The 18,890-nt window shown below is 37.8% G+C and overlaps 2 protein-coding genes across 9 annotated transcripts in view; one reads left to right on the plus strand and one right to left on the minus strand.

Moving 5' to 3' along the window:
- KCNIP4 (potassium voltage-gated channel interacting protein 4) overlaps window positions 1-2,977 on the plus strand; it is a 381,941-nt gene extending 378,964 nt beyond the window's left edge. For all 4 annotated transcript variants that reach the window (XM_090139604.1, XM_090139606.1, XM_090139605.1 and 1 more), the window contains one exon: window positions 2,484-2,977. In XM_090139604.1, the coding sequence (XP_089995730.1) occupies window positions 2,484-2,531 (48 nt within the window). In that variant the 3' untranslated portion in view covers window positions 2,532-2,977. The remainder of the gene's footprint in view (window positions 1-2,483) is intronic.
- Window positions 2,978-3,035: 58 nt separating this feature from the next.
- PACRGL (parkin coregulated like) lies at window positions 3,036-18,687 on the minus strand. 5 transcript variants are annotated; one of them, XM_090139608.1, is made up of 11 exons: window positions 18,478-18,687; window positions 16,887-17,045; window positions 15,038-15,105; window positions 13,991-14,081; window positions 9,003-9,137; window positions 8,127-8,234; window positions 7,120-7,200; window positions 4,875-4,998; window positions 4,439-4,526; window positions 3,780-3,832; window positions 3,040-3,124 (listed from the first exon to the last, which is right to left on the minus strand). In XM_090139608.1, the coding sequence occupies exons 2-8, from the start codon at window positions 17,025-17,027 to the stop codon at window positions 4,942-4,944; spliced, it is 681 nt and encodes a 226-aa protein (XP_089995734.1). In that variant the 5' UTR covers window positions 17,028-17,045; window positions 18,478-18,687; the 3' UTR covers window positions 3,040-3,124; window positions 3,780-3,832; window positions 4,439-4,526; window positions 4,875-4,941. The 5 variants fall into 5 exon arrangements, with proteins under 5 accessions (XP_031444553.2, XP_089995737.1, XP_089995734.1 ...); XM_090139610.1 differs by lacking the exon at window positions 4,439-4,526; XM_090139609.1 differs by lacking the exon at window positions 3,780-3,832.
- Window positions 18,688-18,890: the final 203 nt, after the last annotated feature.

An 18,890-nucleotide genomic window follows, 5' to 3' on the forward strand; every position in this document is an offset into this window, starting at 1 on the left:
TAATATAAAGGGCCACACTACCACACTTTCTTCCTGAAGAGCTTGTAGCCATCCATTACAGCACTCCAGTCACAAGAGTGGTCCCACTATGTTTCCGTAATAGCAACTAGGGCTGATGCACAATTGCTTCCAAATCTTCCTGCTTGTTGCCCGTGCTGTGTGCATTGGTGTAGACCTCTGTCATCTGCCTCACCCCCAGCTTGGGGTGATGCGTAGGCTCATTGCTTGTGAGCCCTGTTTTATCCCCTTCCCCTGTTGTAGCTAGTTTAAAGCTCTTTTGATAAGCTCCACTAACTCCTGTGCTAGGATACATTGCCCCCTATGAGATAGGTGCGTTCCATGGATGGAAAACAGGCCAGGGGCTGAGTAAACTGCTTCATGATCAAAGAACCCAAAGTTTTTGCTTCAACATCAGCCTCTGAGACAATTATTCATTGCTTGTGCTTTCCAAGCCCGCTCCATGTTCTTCACTGCCCCTGAAGGTATAGAACAAAAGATCACTTGAGTTCCCGCTCCTTGAACTAAACGCCCTAAACCCCTGAAATCTCTTTTCATAGTTTGTAGGCTTCTCTAAGCAATTTCATCACTGCCCACCTGAACTATGAGTAATGGAAAATAATCAGTGGACCTAACCAGCTTTGACAGTTTCCTGGTAATGTCTCTGACCCGGGCGCCAGGAAGGCAGCACACTTCCTGATGGCTCGGGTCCTGTCTGCATATGGGGCCCTCCGTTCCTCTGAGAAGGGAGCCACCCACCATGACCACCTTTCTTTCTTTCCTGACAGAGGCAGTCACTAGGCATGGGGATGACCGCCTCGCCTTAAGCTCCCACCTAGGCAGATCTTCCATTGCCTCACCACTCACCTCCCTTTCAATTTCCGGTGTCTAAACCTGTTGATTAGAGGGAGCAGGGGAAGTGGGCTAGGTAGGCAGGCAGGAGCTCTGTTCCCAAGAGTCAGGACTCTGTTCCAACCTTCCTCATCAGTCAAGTCTGTCTGACTGTGACAGGGCAGGGGGTCAACGATTTTTCTGGGGGTATCTCCCTGGCACCCTTCCCTCTGGCATGCCAGCGAGTCACTCCAGCAGTCAATCTCCTGCTCATATTCTCTGATGGTTCTTAGTGTCTGCACCTCTTCCTTGAGCTCCACCACCAGGCTGAGCAGCTCATCCACCTGCTCACACCTCACACAGGTAGAATCCCTGCCACCCAGGCAGCAGCAGGATCAAGCACTCCCTGCAGACGGAGATTTGAACAGCTATATTTCTGGGCAGGCCCTCCACCTGGGTCCCCAGGGTCTTCTCAGAATAATCTCACTGTCTGGTGGAGACCATGTTTAGACCTGCAGTCTCAGAGACTGCCAAGAGGAAAGCTGGTCTCCTGAGTAAGGAGGGACAATACTTAGTCCTCACCACTCAACCCACCTCCCACACCCACAGCTGCAGCACCACATGGGCAGCTGTGCTCACCTCCTGATTAATTTTTATAAGAAGTATGAAAAGGGAGGTGGGAGGCAAATGGATGAGGTCAGGCTCTTCTCAGTGGTGTGTAGCAATGCAACAAGGACTAATGGCCTAAAACTTGAACATAGGAAGTGTCAACAGTTTACGGGCTGGTTCAGCCCAATTTTGTGACCAGTGGGGGCAGAGCGACCCACAGATCTGCACCTCTGGAAAGGGGAAACAGGGGAACCCAAATAATTAAAAACAGCAGCAACGATCTGAGGAGATACAAACTGATTTACTAAATATGGTATCAGAACGCAAGATAACACACTACAATACAATATAACTAGAATTGAAACTAAAAAATATATTGAGAAAGAGTGTCTAAAAGGTGGAAAGGCCTCACCATAATGTGAGGTGAGATGCGCAGTTGGGTCGAGCAGGAGACAGGAGAGCCAAAAAAAGAAAGGGACATCAGGTGACCTTGCCAGGGGTTATATCTCCTCTCTGAACACAAAGTGTTCTGGGGTGTGTAGTTCTTCTCTTCCAGACAGGTGCCCAGAACGGGAGCATTAACACTTTAACGCCCAGTGCACTACATGATGTTATGATGTGGAATACTGACAACCAAAAATCATAAAACTATGACAGGATGTTTCTTACTAACAGGCAGAACTTCCTTATGCTAAGGGTGATAGAGCATTGGAACAGATTACCCTGAAAGGCTGCATAGTATATAAAGATATTCAAGTCCCAGTTGGACTTCTACCTATCCGATCTAGTGTAGGGTACCTGATTTAGCAGCAGGGTTGGACTCAATGATCTCCTGAGGTCCCTTCCAATCTCCGCAATTCCAAAATTAGGAGTATATCCATTAAACACTTTTTTTCTGCTAACAGTTTCTCCAAACAAGCTGAAAAACAGGTCTTCTCATTACATGTGTACAGTTTGTCCCACCTAATTTCACTATAGATATTTGCCAACTATATTTGTAATGGTGTATGATTTTCATGTTTGTTTTGTGTGTTTGTTTTTCACAGGATGAAAATATAATGCGGTCCATGCAGCTCTTTGAAAATGTGATTTAATGAAGGCATTAGGTCAACAACTAATGGACAAATATAAGCAATTCTGCAACATAATCTAAAAGATGGATTTCCCACTTTACCATAAATAAAGTTACTCAGCTTTATACTGAGACATGCAATATGCAAATAAGTCTTCTTTTTTTAATTAAAGTTTTCTCCCTAAATCTTTCAAAATTATACATTTTAGTATTTCAGCAGCGGCTACTTCAGCAGTGGCTACTTCGCAAGATTGTTCTGAGAAGTCAGTGTTTTATTTCAAACCCCTCAAAACAGAACCTGACGTGCATCTTTATTATCATTCCTAACCTTAGATAAAACAGATGTAATCAAACAAGGAAATTAAATACTCTTAGTTTTGTTACACATTTGTACTGAATTCAGCTCGGGGTGTTTGAGCATACTATTAAGTCTCAGCTTCTAATTTACAGAGATGTATTACCATGTTTTTTTTTTCATGGTTGTATGGTGTAGTCCTCACATTTTTAATTAATACTTTGAGTTAAAGTGTGATCATTGATGTCCAGTGCACAGCTTGCAGCAGCTGCCTTTCACATTTGACTTGCTTCTGTCCTCTTCAGAAACACCTCCCAAACCTAGTAAAATAGGTAACTTGAGAGGAAGAAGTGTTAAGCAACAAATGCATTTAAATTATGACTGTTTCAGTAGTTCTGTTCCCTAACAAATACTGGTAAGCTTCTATCAAGCATGCTTATCTAGTAAATCTGCATTTAATTTATCATGACAGAAATATCAAGATGTTCTACATACTACTTCTAATTCTTCTTGGACACGTAAACCAAAAGTTCTTTGCTTAAAATTAAGAATCTTCTGAATTTGAATTTTTTTATGAAGAAAAATTAGCTAGTTCCTATCACTGTTCCCATGAGTATGTGTCTTGTTGCCTTTAATAAAGTAAAAAAAAAAAAAAGTTATTTTAAAATTTTCATCCCTTTTCAGTGCAGAATGAATATCACTAGGCAGTAACATCTAATGACTACTAGACGAGCTAACATCTGTGTCAGCATTTTTGTAGTATCTTTAAGATTCAGGATGAAAAAATAAAGCTTCAACTATACAATATTATATACATGTGATAAGTGCATTAAATTTTTTAGGATAATTTCTTCATTAAGATTGGAGAAACCTAATTATGAACCTGGATAAAAATGTATGTACCTAAAATATACTAATGCCCCTTCCAATACATGTAATTTTTAAGATATATTGTCCAGAGTTTTATGCCAATACCTCCCAATAGGTGAAATGCTTTCAGAGATAGGCTGATCTTCATTGTAACATTGCTGCAGAAAATGTGAAATGGGATTAATGATGTAGAAAGAATGTTGTAATCATTCTTTTGCAAGAAAAAATCAGGTATCTATTCTGGTGTAGAGATGGGATGTTAGAGGCATGCTGAAGGCTGCTCTGCTATCACCAGTGTAGGATAAGAGTAGTACAATACATGTACACCTGAAATTTGCTGTAGAGTGTTTGTGTAAACTAAGTGTGCACATTTTGTAAAAAAATAATATAAGAAATAAAGTAAACAAAGAAAAACAAACAGCATAAGCATTTTTTGTATTGTTAACGAAATAGTTCTATTTCTTAAGATATAAGATTTCTGCCAACAAAATTTATTTATTTGAAAAAGCTTAAATACATATATATTGACTTAGAACTGTTCTGAATTAAATTTAATTTAGCCAGCCAGCAATAATCTTCTTAATATTCTGAAATTGTTTTCACATGATCAACTATTATTTAATAAGACCTGCTGAACAACATTTTGCAATCAAACTTAATTACAATAATGGACAAATGCTGCTCTGGCTTCTGACAACAATATGCTGGGCAGACCCTGAGCAAGTTCCCTGTTTGCTACGTGAATGGTATGTTCAGCTTCATACCTTCAAAAGCTGACTCACAAAAAAGTCTAGGTGGGCTCTGTGTCTAATCCACTAAGTCCTGAAGAACCAGAACTGTGTCCATGTGTGCCTGTGGCACAGAATAAGTTAAATGTTTCAAAAGTGTATGTAATTTAACACAAAGTTAATTGCCATTTAAGTAATTGAAGCCTAATTATTCTGTGTTCCACAAATATACAAAACATATTATGCAGATCTATTAATGGAAGTTGTAATTTATAACAAAATATGAATTTATATTTACTCTGCTTTTGAAATAATATCCAATGTCTTTGTAAGCACAATGCATACACAAATAGCAGCCAAGAGAGAATTAATAGAGTCTTTCGTAATCATATATTCACAAACTTATGGGACTTTTCCCACTCTCCATTATACTGAAAAAGAACTGTGATTAATTTAAGAGAATATAGCATACCACAAAGTGATGTTCACAGGCAGTTTATCTTCAGACTTGAACTCACAAATCACTATGGATTTTTTGTTCAGGGAAATACAGAACAATAGGTTGGAATTTTAGATTTGATGATTGTCACAGTTGCCTGATGATGAAAATAGAATGCATTTAAACAAAGTAAGGCGCACTAGCACTACATTTGAGAGTATTCACATCATGTCTATAAACTATAATTCAAAACTTTTAGTTGTCTTTACTGCTATGAAACAAAATGGTAGAAAATTAAAATGTATTATTTACTAAGAAATTTACTTTCAAAAGAGTTGAAAATAGTGGACTGAAAAAAATAGCAGCATTGTGATAACTAATGAAGGAGAGTGATATTCTGGAAGAGATTTCCAATAAAGGTACTGATCATATCCATTGTAACTCATTTTCTAATAGCTGATAGATTCATTAGTTGTACTTTGTAATGTCATTGACTGTGATCACAACTTAGGTGCTTCTTTCCAGTTTTTTTTGTCTTTTTCTCTTAAAGAATTTAAAAAAAATATGCAGAAAGACCACATAGTAATCTGGCAACAATATATTACTGGACAGAGATAATAATTAGAGGTGGCTTAATGATTTACTGGATCAGTTCTATTATCTAGACTTAAATTCTCAGAACATCAAAATGAAGTGTAATTTTCCTCTTCTCATCTCATGAACACAAATCAGGAACTTTCATGCTGCTCTGTGATGATCATACAGTCTGCAATATGAACATTCCTATCGCCTTTAAATGAATATGAGTACCCCTAAAAATGAGCTGCTGCCTATTGATTATATGGTTACTTATTAAGAAAAAAAGGCTCAGAAACATTAAGACCTACATTTAGGGTTCCTACCCTTCACATTATTTCTGTTCTTTATCAACAGTCATTCAGTATCATACATGCAACTGCTCGTGGGGTCATTAGAACAAATACTTTCAATTCTAGATGAACATCCGAGCAAATGTTTTCTCACTTTTTCTTCTCTCCTTCTCGATGAACAATGAATAGCACACGAAAAGTTGGGAACAGAATGTTTAGCACTATAATACTCCTCTGTACTTTACTATTTAAGTTTTTGGGTTTTTTTTTGTTTTTTTTTTTTTTTGTTTCTTTTTTGTTTTTAACGTGTAGCAACTGAGGATCTTAACCTCTGAGTTAATCAAGATGGGCTAAAATGTGAGCATCTGATTTTCTTAGTAAGTGACCTAACTACTAAGCTATTAGGGAATGGGCAGGCATCATCAATAACAGCAAATTGTTTCTTTTAGCAAGAGCTAAAAGAGTGCTGAGGAAAGCACTTAGGCTCAGAAAAAGGAACACAAAGCCTTCATCCCGGGTGCACTGAAGGAAGGCAAATATTCAGCCTGAGTCAGGTGTCAAAAGGGGCCAGGAGCAATTTGCATTTAACATTTGGTGAATACATGGATCACTCTTCACAGGTATCTACCCTACTCTATGGTCTGTACAAGAAGCCCTTGTGCTTAACTCAGCGTGAAAATCTACTTCGTAAATGCTGCAGTGCCTAACTTGGATAAGGACTCATATAAAGCATCCTGGATATTAACCCACTCCACACCCATTCTAAACCCTGGAAAAAGACTTTCCAGAAAAGTGAAGAATTCAAAAGAAAGAACAGAGAGTGACTTATTTAACCACAAAGGATGCATAAACTTCCCACCAAGAAGAATAAAATCTTCCAAGAAAATAAGATTGGTAAGGATCCACATGGATGGATGCTGACTCTGGAAAAGAGTTTTTCAAATGAGGATTGATGCACTGTTTGAGTATGGCCACTCAGTTTCTGATGTAGCTATCGATACCCTGGAATATTTTACTGAAACACTCTCCTGTGTTTCCTGCTCTGAGATTAAAATAATGGTGAAGACAAATAAAAGAGAAATAAAAAATGGGAAACAACAGAAGCTAACCAGCAGATTATGCTTCACACAGTGTAGATTTAAGGTCATTTCTATCATCGCTTAATACCTCAAAAGGACTAAAACAACTATTTTTTATTTATTTATTTATTTATTTATTTTTACAGTGGACTAGAATTGCCACAGTTTAATTTTAAAAAAATCCTGTTTTATACAATATGAATAGCTGTGACATGTTAAAATAAGTACTTCTCCGAACAGGGTTATTAATCTGATAGCCAGATATGGAAGTTATCTTGGCAAAGATGCATTAAAGTGTGAAGTTTACATAGTATTGTCTGGTCAACTCACCTTTCCACCATATTGCTCCAACATTTGTAAAGCAACAGTGATTTTTTCTCTAAATTTCTTGTCCATTAATCTCCTTGAAAGCTATTGAAAAAGTAAAATAAGGAGGTTTGTAGCCCATTCTCTTTTCTTTGGGAAATGTGAGCCAAAAGAAACATCATTTTCTAACTTGTAGCTGATGTCAAACTATGGATCTCAGTCAAGGCAGAAGGAGTGAAATGTTAACTGTTGAACTTTACTTTACTTACGTTTCTCATCTGTTAGCCAAACAGTTTAAAATTTTTTCTTCTAGCAAACAGATTTGGAAGAGGAATCAATCAATACAAAGTCATTCTTGAAGTGATATCCACATGAAAAGTTAACATGCTTTTCATGTGTACCGAAAGGGATTTCGTATAGTGAAAATACTTTAAAAAAATTATTGCAGAGTCTCTCTTCCTTTTAATTTGCTGCAAAAATTCAATTTGGAAGAAAGCTAAATTAACCCATGTCTGTCTGATAGAGGATGGAAGTCTACAGAGGAAGTCTACAAAAGGATTCAGTATAAAAATACATTCCCCAATTCAACTTGAAGTTTACTTAATAAAACTTCCATGTGCAGAATTCCCATCTGAAAGAAGTAGAAATATTTTCCTGTGATAATTTATTGATACTTTCACAGATTTTTGAAAACGTTCACATTTGAAGTGCAAAACTCATTTAGCAATAAACATAAATATTGTTTCAAAACATACCACCTATTTCACCTCAGGCTCAAAAAGTTGGATCCTTTTTAAAACAGAAAACAATTATTCTCAAATTTACATTAACAAGAGGTTTTGCACAGTTCAAACTTTTGAAGTCACTATACTCTTCAGGAATGATGGACTTGCACAGAGAAATATATGAACTAATGCTTTTCATGGAACTGCTGAGTCTTCCAGTGTTGTCTGTGCAGATATTACAGTAAACCTCTCAACAAAAGTACCACAAAAATACATATAATCTCTTACTACAGCATTAAAACTTACATTTGTAAGCAGATGCTTAAGATGGTCGTTAAGAGATGGGCCAACAACAGCACTCAGTTGAACTAAAGCATCTAATCCCCTTTCAAATACTCCATCATCTGAATGGGCCTTTGAGGGAAGGAAAACAAATCCTGTCAAATATTCAGACAAGTGCACAAACTTCAAAAATGCAGTCTCTATTTTATGATTGCATTTTTATTATTGTACATTTAGTAAACTAAAACTACTGGAAAACCACTTATTTTTATAAAGTTATAAACAGTTCAGAAATATAATGCAACTGAATATTGTCTAGATTTAATAATTAAATGCAGGGTTTTTTTTAATAGAAAGTAGAAAACAAAAGCCTCCACAATTTGTCTGTGAAATTACGGCACGTAATTAAAAAAGAAAAACAAAAAAGGAAGCTGCTAATTTATGCTCGATATGCAAGTAAATACATTCAGCAAGCAAAACTATATCTAATATTTCACTTTTGAAACGTATCCTGTGTACAGTGCTGCACAGCTTATTAGGAAGAACGTTTTAAAAATGTGGATATATCAAAATTGGGAACCAACACTTTAGTTGAAAATGTAATGAACTCAGAGTAATTCTTAATTAATTCATAGCAATAATAATCTTTGTTAGAGAAACACAGGAACCAACGACTTTCTGGCTCAATGAATTTAGCCCTGCCAACTACAGCTTTGTCACCTGCCAGCAACCATCACGCTCTTACCTACTTCCACAGTGTTTTGTCATCTCTACTGCTCCCACTATCAGATTAATAACAGTGACTGGAAGAACAGACAAAAATAATTCTTCTAATTCTAAAAAAATAAATAAAAATAAAAAAGTATCTATGAAAATCTCTGCAAGAAGAGTAAGACATACCAATGCTGCCTTTAACACAGGAACTAGACGAGGCAACAGGGGAATGGCTTTTTCAGTAGCACCTTCAACCAGAAGTAATTCTTTAAAACCCTCTTTTGAAACAAATGTATAGGGATGCTTTGTCTCTCTCAGACCCTGGTGCAAATGTAAAATATATTCTCTTAAAAGTTATTCTTTTAAACAAAACATCATTTTAAAAGTTCCACATAATGTAAAGACAGCGTTTAGATTCTCTTACATCAATTCAAAACATAAAATACACTAACTCCACCATGTGGATCCACTGAGTACAACTCCAATCACAAAATATTCATTTTTCTTTTGAAACAATGAATATTAAAACCTATGTTATGAATATTGATATTTTAATCATTATTTGTACTTCATTATCTTTAATCTACCTACCCGGAGGAATTTTTCAACAAGGCCATCAACAGAAGGTCAGGTTATATTTGTAAATAATTTCCATACCGTGGGGGAAAATTAAATAGAAGGTGAACAATGGTAGGAAAGACAGCACCCCCAGCAACTGCAAAAACTGGTGAATGGTACAAATATGCACGATGACCTAAGCAGCAGAACTCAAAGACTAAAGTTGTATGGTGGAAGTTTCTTCTTTCCTTAACAGGAGCTGCAAGCTACTTTAGGTATTGACAGCTTGTTTAATCTTTGAAAGGAACTGAATGCTCTGGAGGCATTCAAGGCCAGGCTGGATGTGGCACTGAGCAGCCTGGTCTAGTGATTGGCAATCCTACCCATGGCAGGGGGTTTGAAACTAGATGATCTTCGAGGTTCTTTTTAACAAAGGCCATTCTAGGATTCTATGAAAATAAAAGCCTGCTCTACAGAATGCACTATATTCAACTTCTATTAAGACTCCAGAAACATATCTGGCTACAAACGATGCTGATGAAATATAGGAGTGTGAACATTATAAACAGTGTTTATTTTCTGTAACTTATTTAAAGAAGCATATTTCCACTGTATTAATTCAATCTATTAGCAAGGGCACTCTTAATTTAACAGGTGGGTTTTATATACCCAAAACATAATCAGTTGTTTATAAAAGAACCTCCAAACTTACAAATGAATCAAAGTACTTTGTTCAAGGCAGTCTTGTATGTGGACAATAGCTCAATGATTAGGTACAACTACCTAGCTCTTCCAAAATGCTTTGACTAAAGAATTAGAAGTGGCAGTATTCTTGACTGTCTTCATAGAATGACTTGGGCTGAAAGGGACCTCAAGGATCATCAATGCACACAAGATCTTCACGTTGCTCTTCCTAATATATGGAAATTTTGGCTAGTTTAGCTGGTTTTGAAATATTATTTGCAACTTAAACAGATTATATTATAAAATGCAAGGGTTCATTTTTTTCATAGCACACTAAAGGCAACTTTCACTAAGTATGTGAAGTAATTACCTAGCTCCACTTCCTTAAGGGCTAGTCAACAAAGTGCCTTGTACTTTTTGTACCCCTGTACTTCAGGGAGAGGAAATCCCTACAGATTTCTGGTCAGTATTAAGATTTCTTAAAAATAATAATCAGATGATTGAGGTTGTAGGATTACCTTCAGAACAAGTATTCATTTTTACTCTTATCTGAGCAAGATATACTTACTGGTAAACTGCCGTTTTAGAACACTTCCCTTCCTTGTCCTAAGTGCCAATTTGTAGCTTAACAAGGAATACGTAATGAATATTAAATCACTGCTGCAGCTAAGTAACTGTCAGTAAATCATCAGACCCTTAATAATTTCTTAGCTGAACTTTCCACCTGTAAGGAAGTCTGACTAATTCAGTGACTCTCAAGTATGGATCAGAAACTGCAAACACATCCAGCTCAACTTAAAGAGTTAACTCATGTAACAGATAAAAATCTAGCTTTTTGATGAGCACAGAGCTCCAAAAAAGCCACTGCTTTATACCGCTGAATACAAACTAGTGCTCACAACACACATATACAAAATAATATAGCAGCACCTGATACTATTAACATAAAGTCCTAAAGAATCAGCATTTATATTAAACAGAAAGCTATCCAGCAAGTTCTCACTTCTGTGAAGAGCCATCTCCAAGAGCAATCTGAAGCCTGAGTAGCAAGCACACGTGTACAGTTGTGACAGTTTCTATGCCGAACTATGCTGATGATTTAAGAAGCACAATATAGGTAACTATAAAAACTAAGATCAACAAAAGGTTTAAAACTGATTATCTATCACACTGTCAATGATAATGTATGGTACACTGAATACACTTCAGATTTAGATGCAATCTCCTGCGATTAGCCGCTAACCTTTTACATATAGATACTATGCTATATTAATGTTTCTAGCCTTTAATAATGTTGAGAAAGTTTCAATAATGTTAAATGTGCCTATATTTCTTCCCAAATCCATATATAGACAAAACAAAGTCAATCCAAATAGTTCAGAATGCCTTGAAGGAAGGTAAGTCCAAAATCTCTTAGTAAACATATTACAAGGCCTGCTCTGAAAGAAATGTCTCCTATCTCATTATGCTGCCCACAATGTCAGAGGTGGATGTTGGTGGTAAGGCAGTAGAAACTGGACCTTACCACTAAACTAATATTCCCTTACACTTTTTTGACGCGTGACAGATGGCAACAGATGGGGCAGAGTCACTGCTGTGATGGCACGGGACAGAGGCTGGCCACAGTGTGAGCTGTGCTGGGCCACATGGGGCCCAAGAGTTGGACACGTGTATCTTAAGTGATTCTTAGAAGACCCAGACCCAAAGTGACTTCTGCTACAGTTAATAGCATGTATTATTGGTCAAAGATTCACTCTATGTTAACATTAAGTATAACATCAGACGAAAAGAAGACAGAGCCATGCTATCCTCAGTGGTACCCAGTGCCAGGATAAGAGGCAGTAGGCAGAAACTGGAACAGAAGAGGTTCTATTTGAAAACCAGTAGAAGCACTTCACTGTATAGATGATGCAGCACTGGAACAACCTGCTCTCAGTGCCCCTGCTTGAGCAGGAGTTGGACAGATGGATCCATTGGTCCCTTCCCACCTCAAACATTCTGTGATTGTGTGATAACAGGAGGTAGAAGCATCTTGGAAGAGACAACCTCACTGCCTGGGCCAGAAAAGCATCTACGTAAAGCTGTTGGAATGTGATGAGGAAGATAGTTTAGGTAATACTAAAGCACAAGCATAAAAACAATTTTGATTTCCATTTCTTCATAGGTTTCTGATGAAAGAAATCACAACAGTGTCATCCATTCTTAATATTTAAAACACTACTTTTCTTTGCATTTATCTTTACATTAGCTAGGGTTATGGATAATTATAATGAAAAAAGGAAATATCAAAGCATTCCTCCTCTTCAGATGTTAACAGTTCTTAAAATGTTGTAACTGAAATGCATATGAGAATCATATAATCACCAAGGTTGGAAAAGACCTACAAGATCACCCAGTCCAATCATCCACCTATCACCAATAGATCTCACTAAACCATGTCCCTCAGTACAACATCTAAACATACCTTTAACACCTCCACCACCAGTGACTCCACCACCTTCCTGGTGGAGGCTCATTCCAGTGTCTGACCACTCTTTAGGAAAAGTGGTACTTCCTTGTCCAGCCTGAATCTTCCTGGCGCAACTTGAGGCCATTCCCTCTAGTCCCATCACTAGCATCTAGTTCCACAACACTTGACTCTGGTGACTCCAAAGAAAAAGGATATATCTGTTGCTAAAGCACATATATCTGTATTAGAGATTGCAGCATGTGGTCAAAAGAGGAAAAACCATCCTTCAGTGACCTACACAAACAAGCAAAACTCTCTGGAGTACAATATAGTACAGAGGAATGTCTGTCAACTATATTGGTCAGAAAGGAACAATTGCTTTTTATCCCTTCTGTCTAAGTAAAAGGACTTTTATGCAAAAGTTACTGTATGTAGGACTGTACCTCTTTCACACACAGACTTTTTTTTTATCCCCCCTCGTATTTAGTGGCAGAAAAATAGCAAAACATTTGCAGTGAAAAAAGAGCACAGAAATCCAGCAGCTGTCTTTTCAATAACCAGAAAACAAGTAAGAGAAAAATCTAACACAGCTCCACTGGTTTTAAATTACTCTTCATAGTACCCACAATAGATTTCAGTCGATGTTTGGAGGTGGGCGCTTCTTTTTACACAGTGAACATTGTCAGGACCTCCAAATAAGTAGAAACAGCCTATGACAGCTCAGCCATTTTATGCATACAGATCACTGCAAAGGCACACAAAAGCCAACAATGAATGTATTTTGACTGAAATTCAATTGGAATTCAGCAAAACTGACTATTGAACTATGAATTTCAGTGCTTCCAAAAGGTACAAGACAAAGAATCAATAGCTCTCTAACATATCTACTCTTTCTTAGTCCCAGGCAAATCCAGTCAGTGAATTTAGTCCTATGTAGATATGGTGACTATACGATTGGTCTTATCTTCAAGAGTTATGTTTTCACAGTCCCTGGATGACTTTTTTGGATTCCAGACTGTAATGTATGTGAAAAGTATGTACTGGAAAAACAAATGATCAAAAAAAGATGAACACTTTGCGTGTGTTTGAGAGAACTGAAATCCTACTTTTTTTCTCCACAGAGTGTCCACATCCCAGATAAATGCTTAGGTCAGAAAGGAACGGGCTTGCTTTTAGTTTCTTATTTAACTTTGTGTTTGAAATTAAGTTTGGAGACTGCCAGTACCTTAGTTCCTCCCAGAATTATTTTAATTAAATCATGAAGAAGTAGACTGGCCTTATTTAGCTTTTAGGAGCGTGTAGCTCTGAGACATTTTTATACATCCTTTGTTTCAAAGAATAAATCATAAATCACGAAGTCCAACTGCAATAGCAGTTAAATAACAGAAGCTGACTTAAAAATGTAGCTGAGTACATTCATGTAACATTTCAGCACTACATGGAATAAATACTGTATGCTTATCTTCCCAAGAAGACAGTTTACCTCTGCCAGAGTTACAAGAAGAGGATCAAAAGGAACTGTTTCAAGAGGGCACTCCCAGTGCAGTCTGTGCTTTACTGATCCATGCATTAACCTATGTAAAGAATTTAAGTTGGAACAAATTAACATATAATAATAGACTATTTATTTCTAACACTACTCATATTGAAATATTGCCATTAGTTTTTTAAGACTATTATGCCATTGTATACACAACTTCAAAATATACTGCCCTCCGTAATGAAATGTTAAGAGCACGTAGAAGTGCAATTATTGCAGTTTTCAAGATGGCATTTTTCAGAATTCTAATCCCTACCACAAAGAAATCAGAAAAAGTTATAGGAATTATAGACACATCTCATACAGACACAGAAGATGCTCCCTTTGTATTCATTTTAATAGCTGTCAATAAACATTTCCCTCAAATACTAACTGATAAGAAAAAACAGCTGAAACTGAAAGAAAATTATACTGTAATTCTTCAGTTGATCCTGTATAAATGATTTCTTTAATATGTGTAAATACATATATATATTGCTCATGATTAATAAGTAATTATTAATCTAACTAATTCTGCATCCACTTCACAAAACACTGGAGAAAAGTGCTTATTACGTATATGAATATGTAATAGACAAAGGGACTTCAAATCCCATAAAACACTTACATGTAGTTCTGTTAATATCTAATATTGCTGAAAATTACAGAGTTGAAATAATCAAGAAGATATGCCCATATTACTTACTGCAGACAAAAAGACTGCAAGATGTTTGCTTAATAAAATGGCACTCATTTTATTATCTGTGTTATTAGGGAAAGCACCTTTATATGAAGAAATCAGCATCTTTCAGGAAAGAGTTTTAACATTGCAAAAAAAAAGAACAAAAACAAGCCATTATCAAACATACGGAAAATTACTTCTTTCTTTGAAAAGAAATTAAACTGCCTAAATAAAAGAGTATAATGCTGTGAATAGATGTTTATCAATCTGTGTAATTCTACCTAACCCAAACACATACACTAAAAAGGAGGCAAACAGAATTAAAATACCTGCATGGAATGCCACCTTTAGCGTACGTAGCAGCAAATGCAGAAGGCGTTCTAGAAGGAGCAGCAAACTGCAAGGACACAGAAAAAGAAGAAAAAAAAGTGTTATTTGTTTATAAGTTTGAATATGTTAAAACTCCAAATTATTGAGAAGGAAGCTTAGTTGTATAATTCTAAAAATAATTTGAAAAAAATTTGCAGATACAGGATGGAAAACACATTTGATACATTTATCAAAAGAAGGGCTTTACAGAACTCTGTGCAGAGAAAGTTGTAAAAATGAACTAATAATGTAGAATTCATGCTTTCCTGATGCAGTGCTCCCATTTTCCTATTTTGTCATGAAAATCTTAAGACTGAAATCTTATGAGTTCTCTCTTGACAGATTAAGGACATCTCATTTTCCTAATTGTCATTATATGCAGGTGTCATGGCTAGGATAATTTTCTCTGTAGAGGATGGTATGATTAAGTGCTTTGGATTTTTGATGAAAATTCTGATTATAGCACACTGATGCTTTACTTGTTGCATGGCAGTGCTTACAGAGCCATAGACTTCAACCTCTTACACTGCTAAGCAAGTTGCTGGGGTGCACAAGAAGGGGATACAGCCATAATAGTTGACCTGAAATTGCTCAAAAGAATATCCCATACCATATGGTGTTATGCTTGGCAATAAAAGTTGGGGTAAAGAAGGAGGGCACTTTGGAATGATGGTGTTTGTCTTCTCAAGAAATCACTATGTGTGATGAGCTCTGCTTCCCTGGAAGCGGCTGAAGATCTGTCTGCTGATGGGAAGCAGCAAATGAATTCCTTGTTTTTCTTTGATTGTACACACAGCTTTTGTTTTACCTAGTAAACAGTCTTTACCTTAACTCACAAGTTCTTGCACTTTTACCCTCTGCAATTCCTTCACCCACCTCACTTGGGAAGAGTGAGCAGCTGTGTGCTATTGAACTCACACATAGCTGTGGGGTTACTCAACAACAGCAGGTAACATGCAAGAGGTTGTTCTGCTCCAACTCCAGCCTGATCTGAGTATACATGGAAATTTACAAGTTGGCAAGATGTAGAATAATAACATCAAACATTGAGCCAGATGGCATATGGGCACTGAAAATCTGCTAAGCTAAGCAATGAAAAGTGCTTAGTGTGAATAAAGCCTACACTAAGTTATTTTTTTTATCATATACATGCTTCCTATCAGTTTAAAATATGACATAATTTATTAGCATGATTACTCAACACTACTTTCAAGATTAAACAACTTGTCACAAACTATATAGCATGAAATACCAGGAAATCTTAATTTCTGTCTTTCTAGTGTTTGAAACTACACCAACACTAATAAAATTCTGCGCGCAATTTGACTTTTCACTAACAACTAGTTTGTTAGATTTCACGAGATCTAGATGATCTTCAAGATACTACCAGAGTCTTTGTTTCATTGCACAACATGGCATGGGTTATCAAAGCCATAACTCTGATCTGTTCCCCTAAAGGACCAGGTGCCAAAATTTACAGCTATATGAAAGAAACCAATAAAAAAACCTCTTTGACTTTTGGTCCTAAATCATGTTTAGGTACATAGAAAGAAAAAAAAAGTTGTTACTTAAAGCCATAGTTGTATCAAAACTTTTTAAAATAAAGTAATAAACATGTTATTACTCAAATATTCCAGAATGTGATTTAGGTTGTAATTTAGGTAATATATGATTAATAACAAAAATTTAGTTTAAATTATCAATATTGGACCAGAAGAATTATCTGCATGCATATCTTCAAGTATGGAAATTTTTTTCCAACAAAATAATGATTTTAAATAAAACAAAAGACCCACCACCCATACATACTGGATCAATAGTTTTGGGATTCAGCTTGTCACTGGGCTTTGGCTGTGGCTTAACTGAAGGTTCTGGAGAAGATGGCAAAGGAGAGGAGGTCTTGCTTTTCCGTGCTGCAGCCTTTGCTTCTATCTGGGTGCCTGATGACATTTTTTAGAACATTACTACCTAGAAAAGAAAAAGATTGAAAACATAGAATTCCATTCCTATGTGACAGGATATCAAGGGTTACAATCTCCAGGTCAAAAGACTGACATTAACAATGAAGAAAATCTGAATAAGCGTATTAAAAAAGGAATCCTTATTCTTCTTTATCTCCTAATCCTTCACTTCGCTAACATTTTCAGAATATGGCCTGCCTTTGGCAACAGATCTTTTAAAAAGGCGACAGTAAGGCAATGGAGTCTCTTTAGAACACACAAAAAACATACATGGGATCTGTAAAGGTTATGTACTCCCCTACAGTGAAAGACACATCCACAGCTAGATCAGATGCTCAGAAGCCAGTCCAGCCTTATCTTGAATGTCTCCAGGGATGGGGCACCCACCACATCCCTGGGCAGCCTATTCCAGTGCCTCATCACCCTTACTGTAAAAAAAATTCTTCCTTATATTCAATCTAAATCTACCCTCTTCTAGTTGGTAACCATTTCCCGTATCATATCACAACAGATCCTACTGAAGAGTCCGTCCCCTTCTTTCTTATAGCTCCTCTGTAGATATAGAAAGGTCATTATCAGGTCACCAAGGAACCTTCTCTTCTCCAGACCGAACAGCCCATGATCTCTCAGCCAGTCCTCATAGGAGAGGTGTTCCATCCTTTATTTTTGCACTCCTCTGGACGTCCTTGAACAGCTCCATGTCTCTCCTGTACTGAGGACTCCACATTTGGACACAGTACTGCAGGTGAGTCCTCACCAGCACAGAGCAGATGGGCAGGATCATCTCCCTCGCCCTGCTGGCCACGCTGCTTTTGATGCAGCTCAGGATACGGTTGGCTTTCTGGGCAGCAAGGGCACATTCCTGGCTCTCGTCCAGCTTCACACACACCAGTACCTCCAAGTTCCTTTTGGCAGAGCTGTGCTCAATCCTTGTATTGGTAGTGGGGGTGAAAGGCCTCGCACTCAGATATGTTGAACCACATGTTTAGAAGCACTCAGACTCTCTCCACTTCCAAGAAGCAATTAAGATACGTGCCAAGCACTTAAAATACTTTTAATACTTATAATACTGTTTTAAGTAAGAACAATTCTAGACATATTTCAAGTCACTGCTCACACCATCACAGAAAATGCAATAAAAAAATAAGTGACAACCGGCAGCCCAGCCCTTTGGGACAAAAGTAAAGATGGGAGTTAGGAAAGTGGAAAGGATATGTACAAACCAAGTGCACAGCTTTTGCCAAAGGTGTGATACGACCGAGGTTAATCGTCCTACTGGCAGAGGACAGGAACCCGTAAATAGAAACGAGGCAAAAAGCACATCTGAAAGATGTCTTTCAAAAGAGAAAAAAAAGGAGACCTGGGTTCGGTTTCTGGAAGGCACGTACGAAAGGCAGGCTGGCAGTAAGCAGGGTGTAAAGGCGAAGCTGCTCACTTACCCCGCTGTCTGAACCCTCTCCCGGAGCGCAGCTGGGGCAGAGAAAGGGAGCAGCAGCAATCCCTCGTTCTCCGCGATCCCCCCGTGGCCCGGCCGTGGCCCGGCGGCGGGCAGCCCCACGCGCGGCCACGCTTCCTGCCGGTTGCCGAGGAAACTACGGGCCGCCGGGAGCCCAACATTCCTCGGCAGGCCGAGCCCGGGGCGGGCAGAGCATGCGCGGTGGAAGGGCGTGCGCGGGGCCCTCCTCCGGCTGGAACGGAGGGTGGGGTGTGCGGCTGCCTGAGGCTGCTGCTGGGTGAGGGGGAAGGTCGTCTGCTCGTCTGCGGTCACCTTAGTGCTAATATCTGCCACCAGCCTGCCTTTCCCCCGTTACAGCCCAATTGTGTCCAGATCAAGCCTTCCCCTTGGCCTCTA

Source organism: Phasianus colchicus, chromosome 4, assembly GCF_987193195.1.
Source record: "Phasianus colchicus chromosome 4, bPhaCol1.hap1.1, whole genome shotgun sequence".
In the NCBI taxonomy this organism is placed as follows: Eukaryota; Metazoa; Chordata; class Aves; order Galliformes; family Phasianidae; genus Phasianus; species Phasianus colchicus.

Coding starts and splice junctions, on each gene's coding strand:
- PACRGL (XM_031588693.2), bottom strand. CDS start 17,027: ATGTCATCAGGCACCCAGATAGAAGCAAAGGCTGCAGCACGGAAAAGC. Junction 14,082..15,037: donor AAAGGTGGCATTCCATGCAG/GTATTTTAATTC, acceptor TTCTTTACATAG/GTTAATGCATGGATCAGTAA. Junction 9,138..13,990: donor TTCTTGTAACTCTGGCAGAG/GTAAACTGTCTT, acceptor CATTTGCACCAG/GGTCTGAGAGAGACAAAGCA.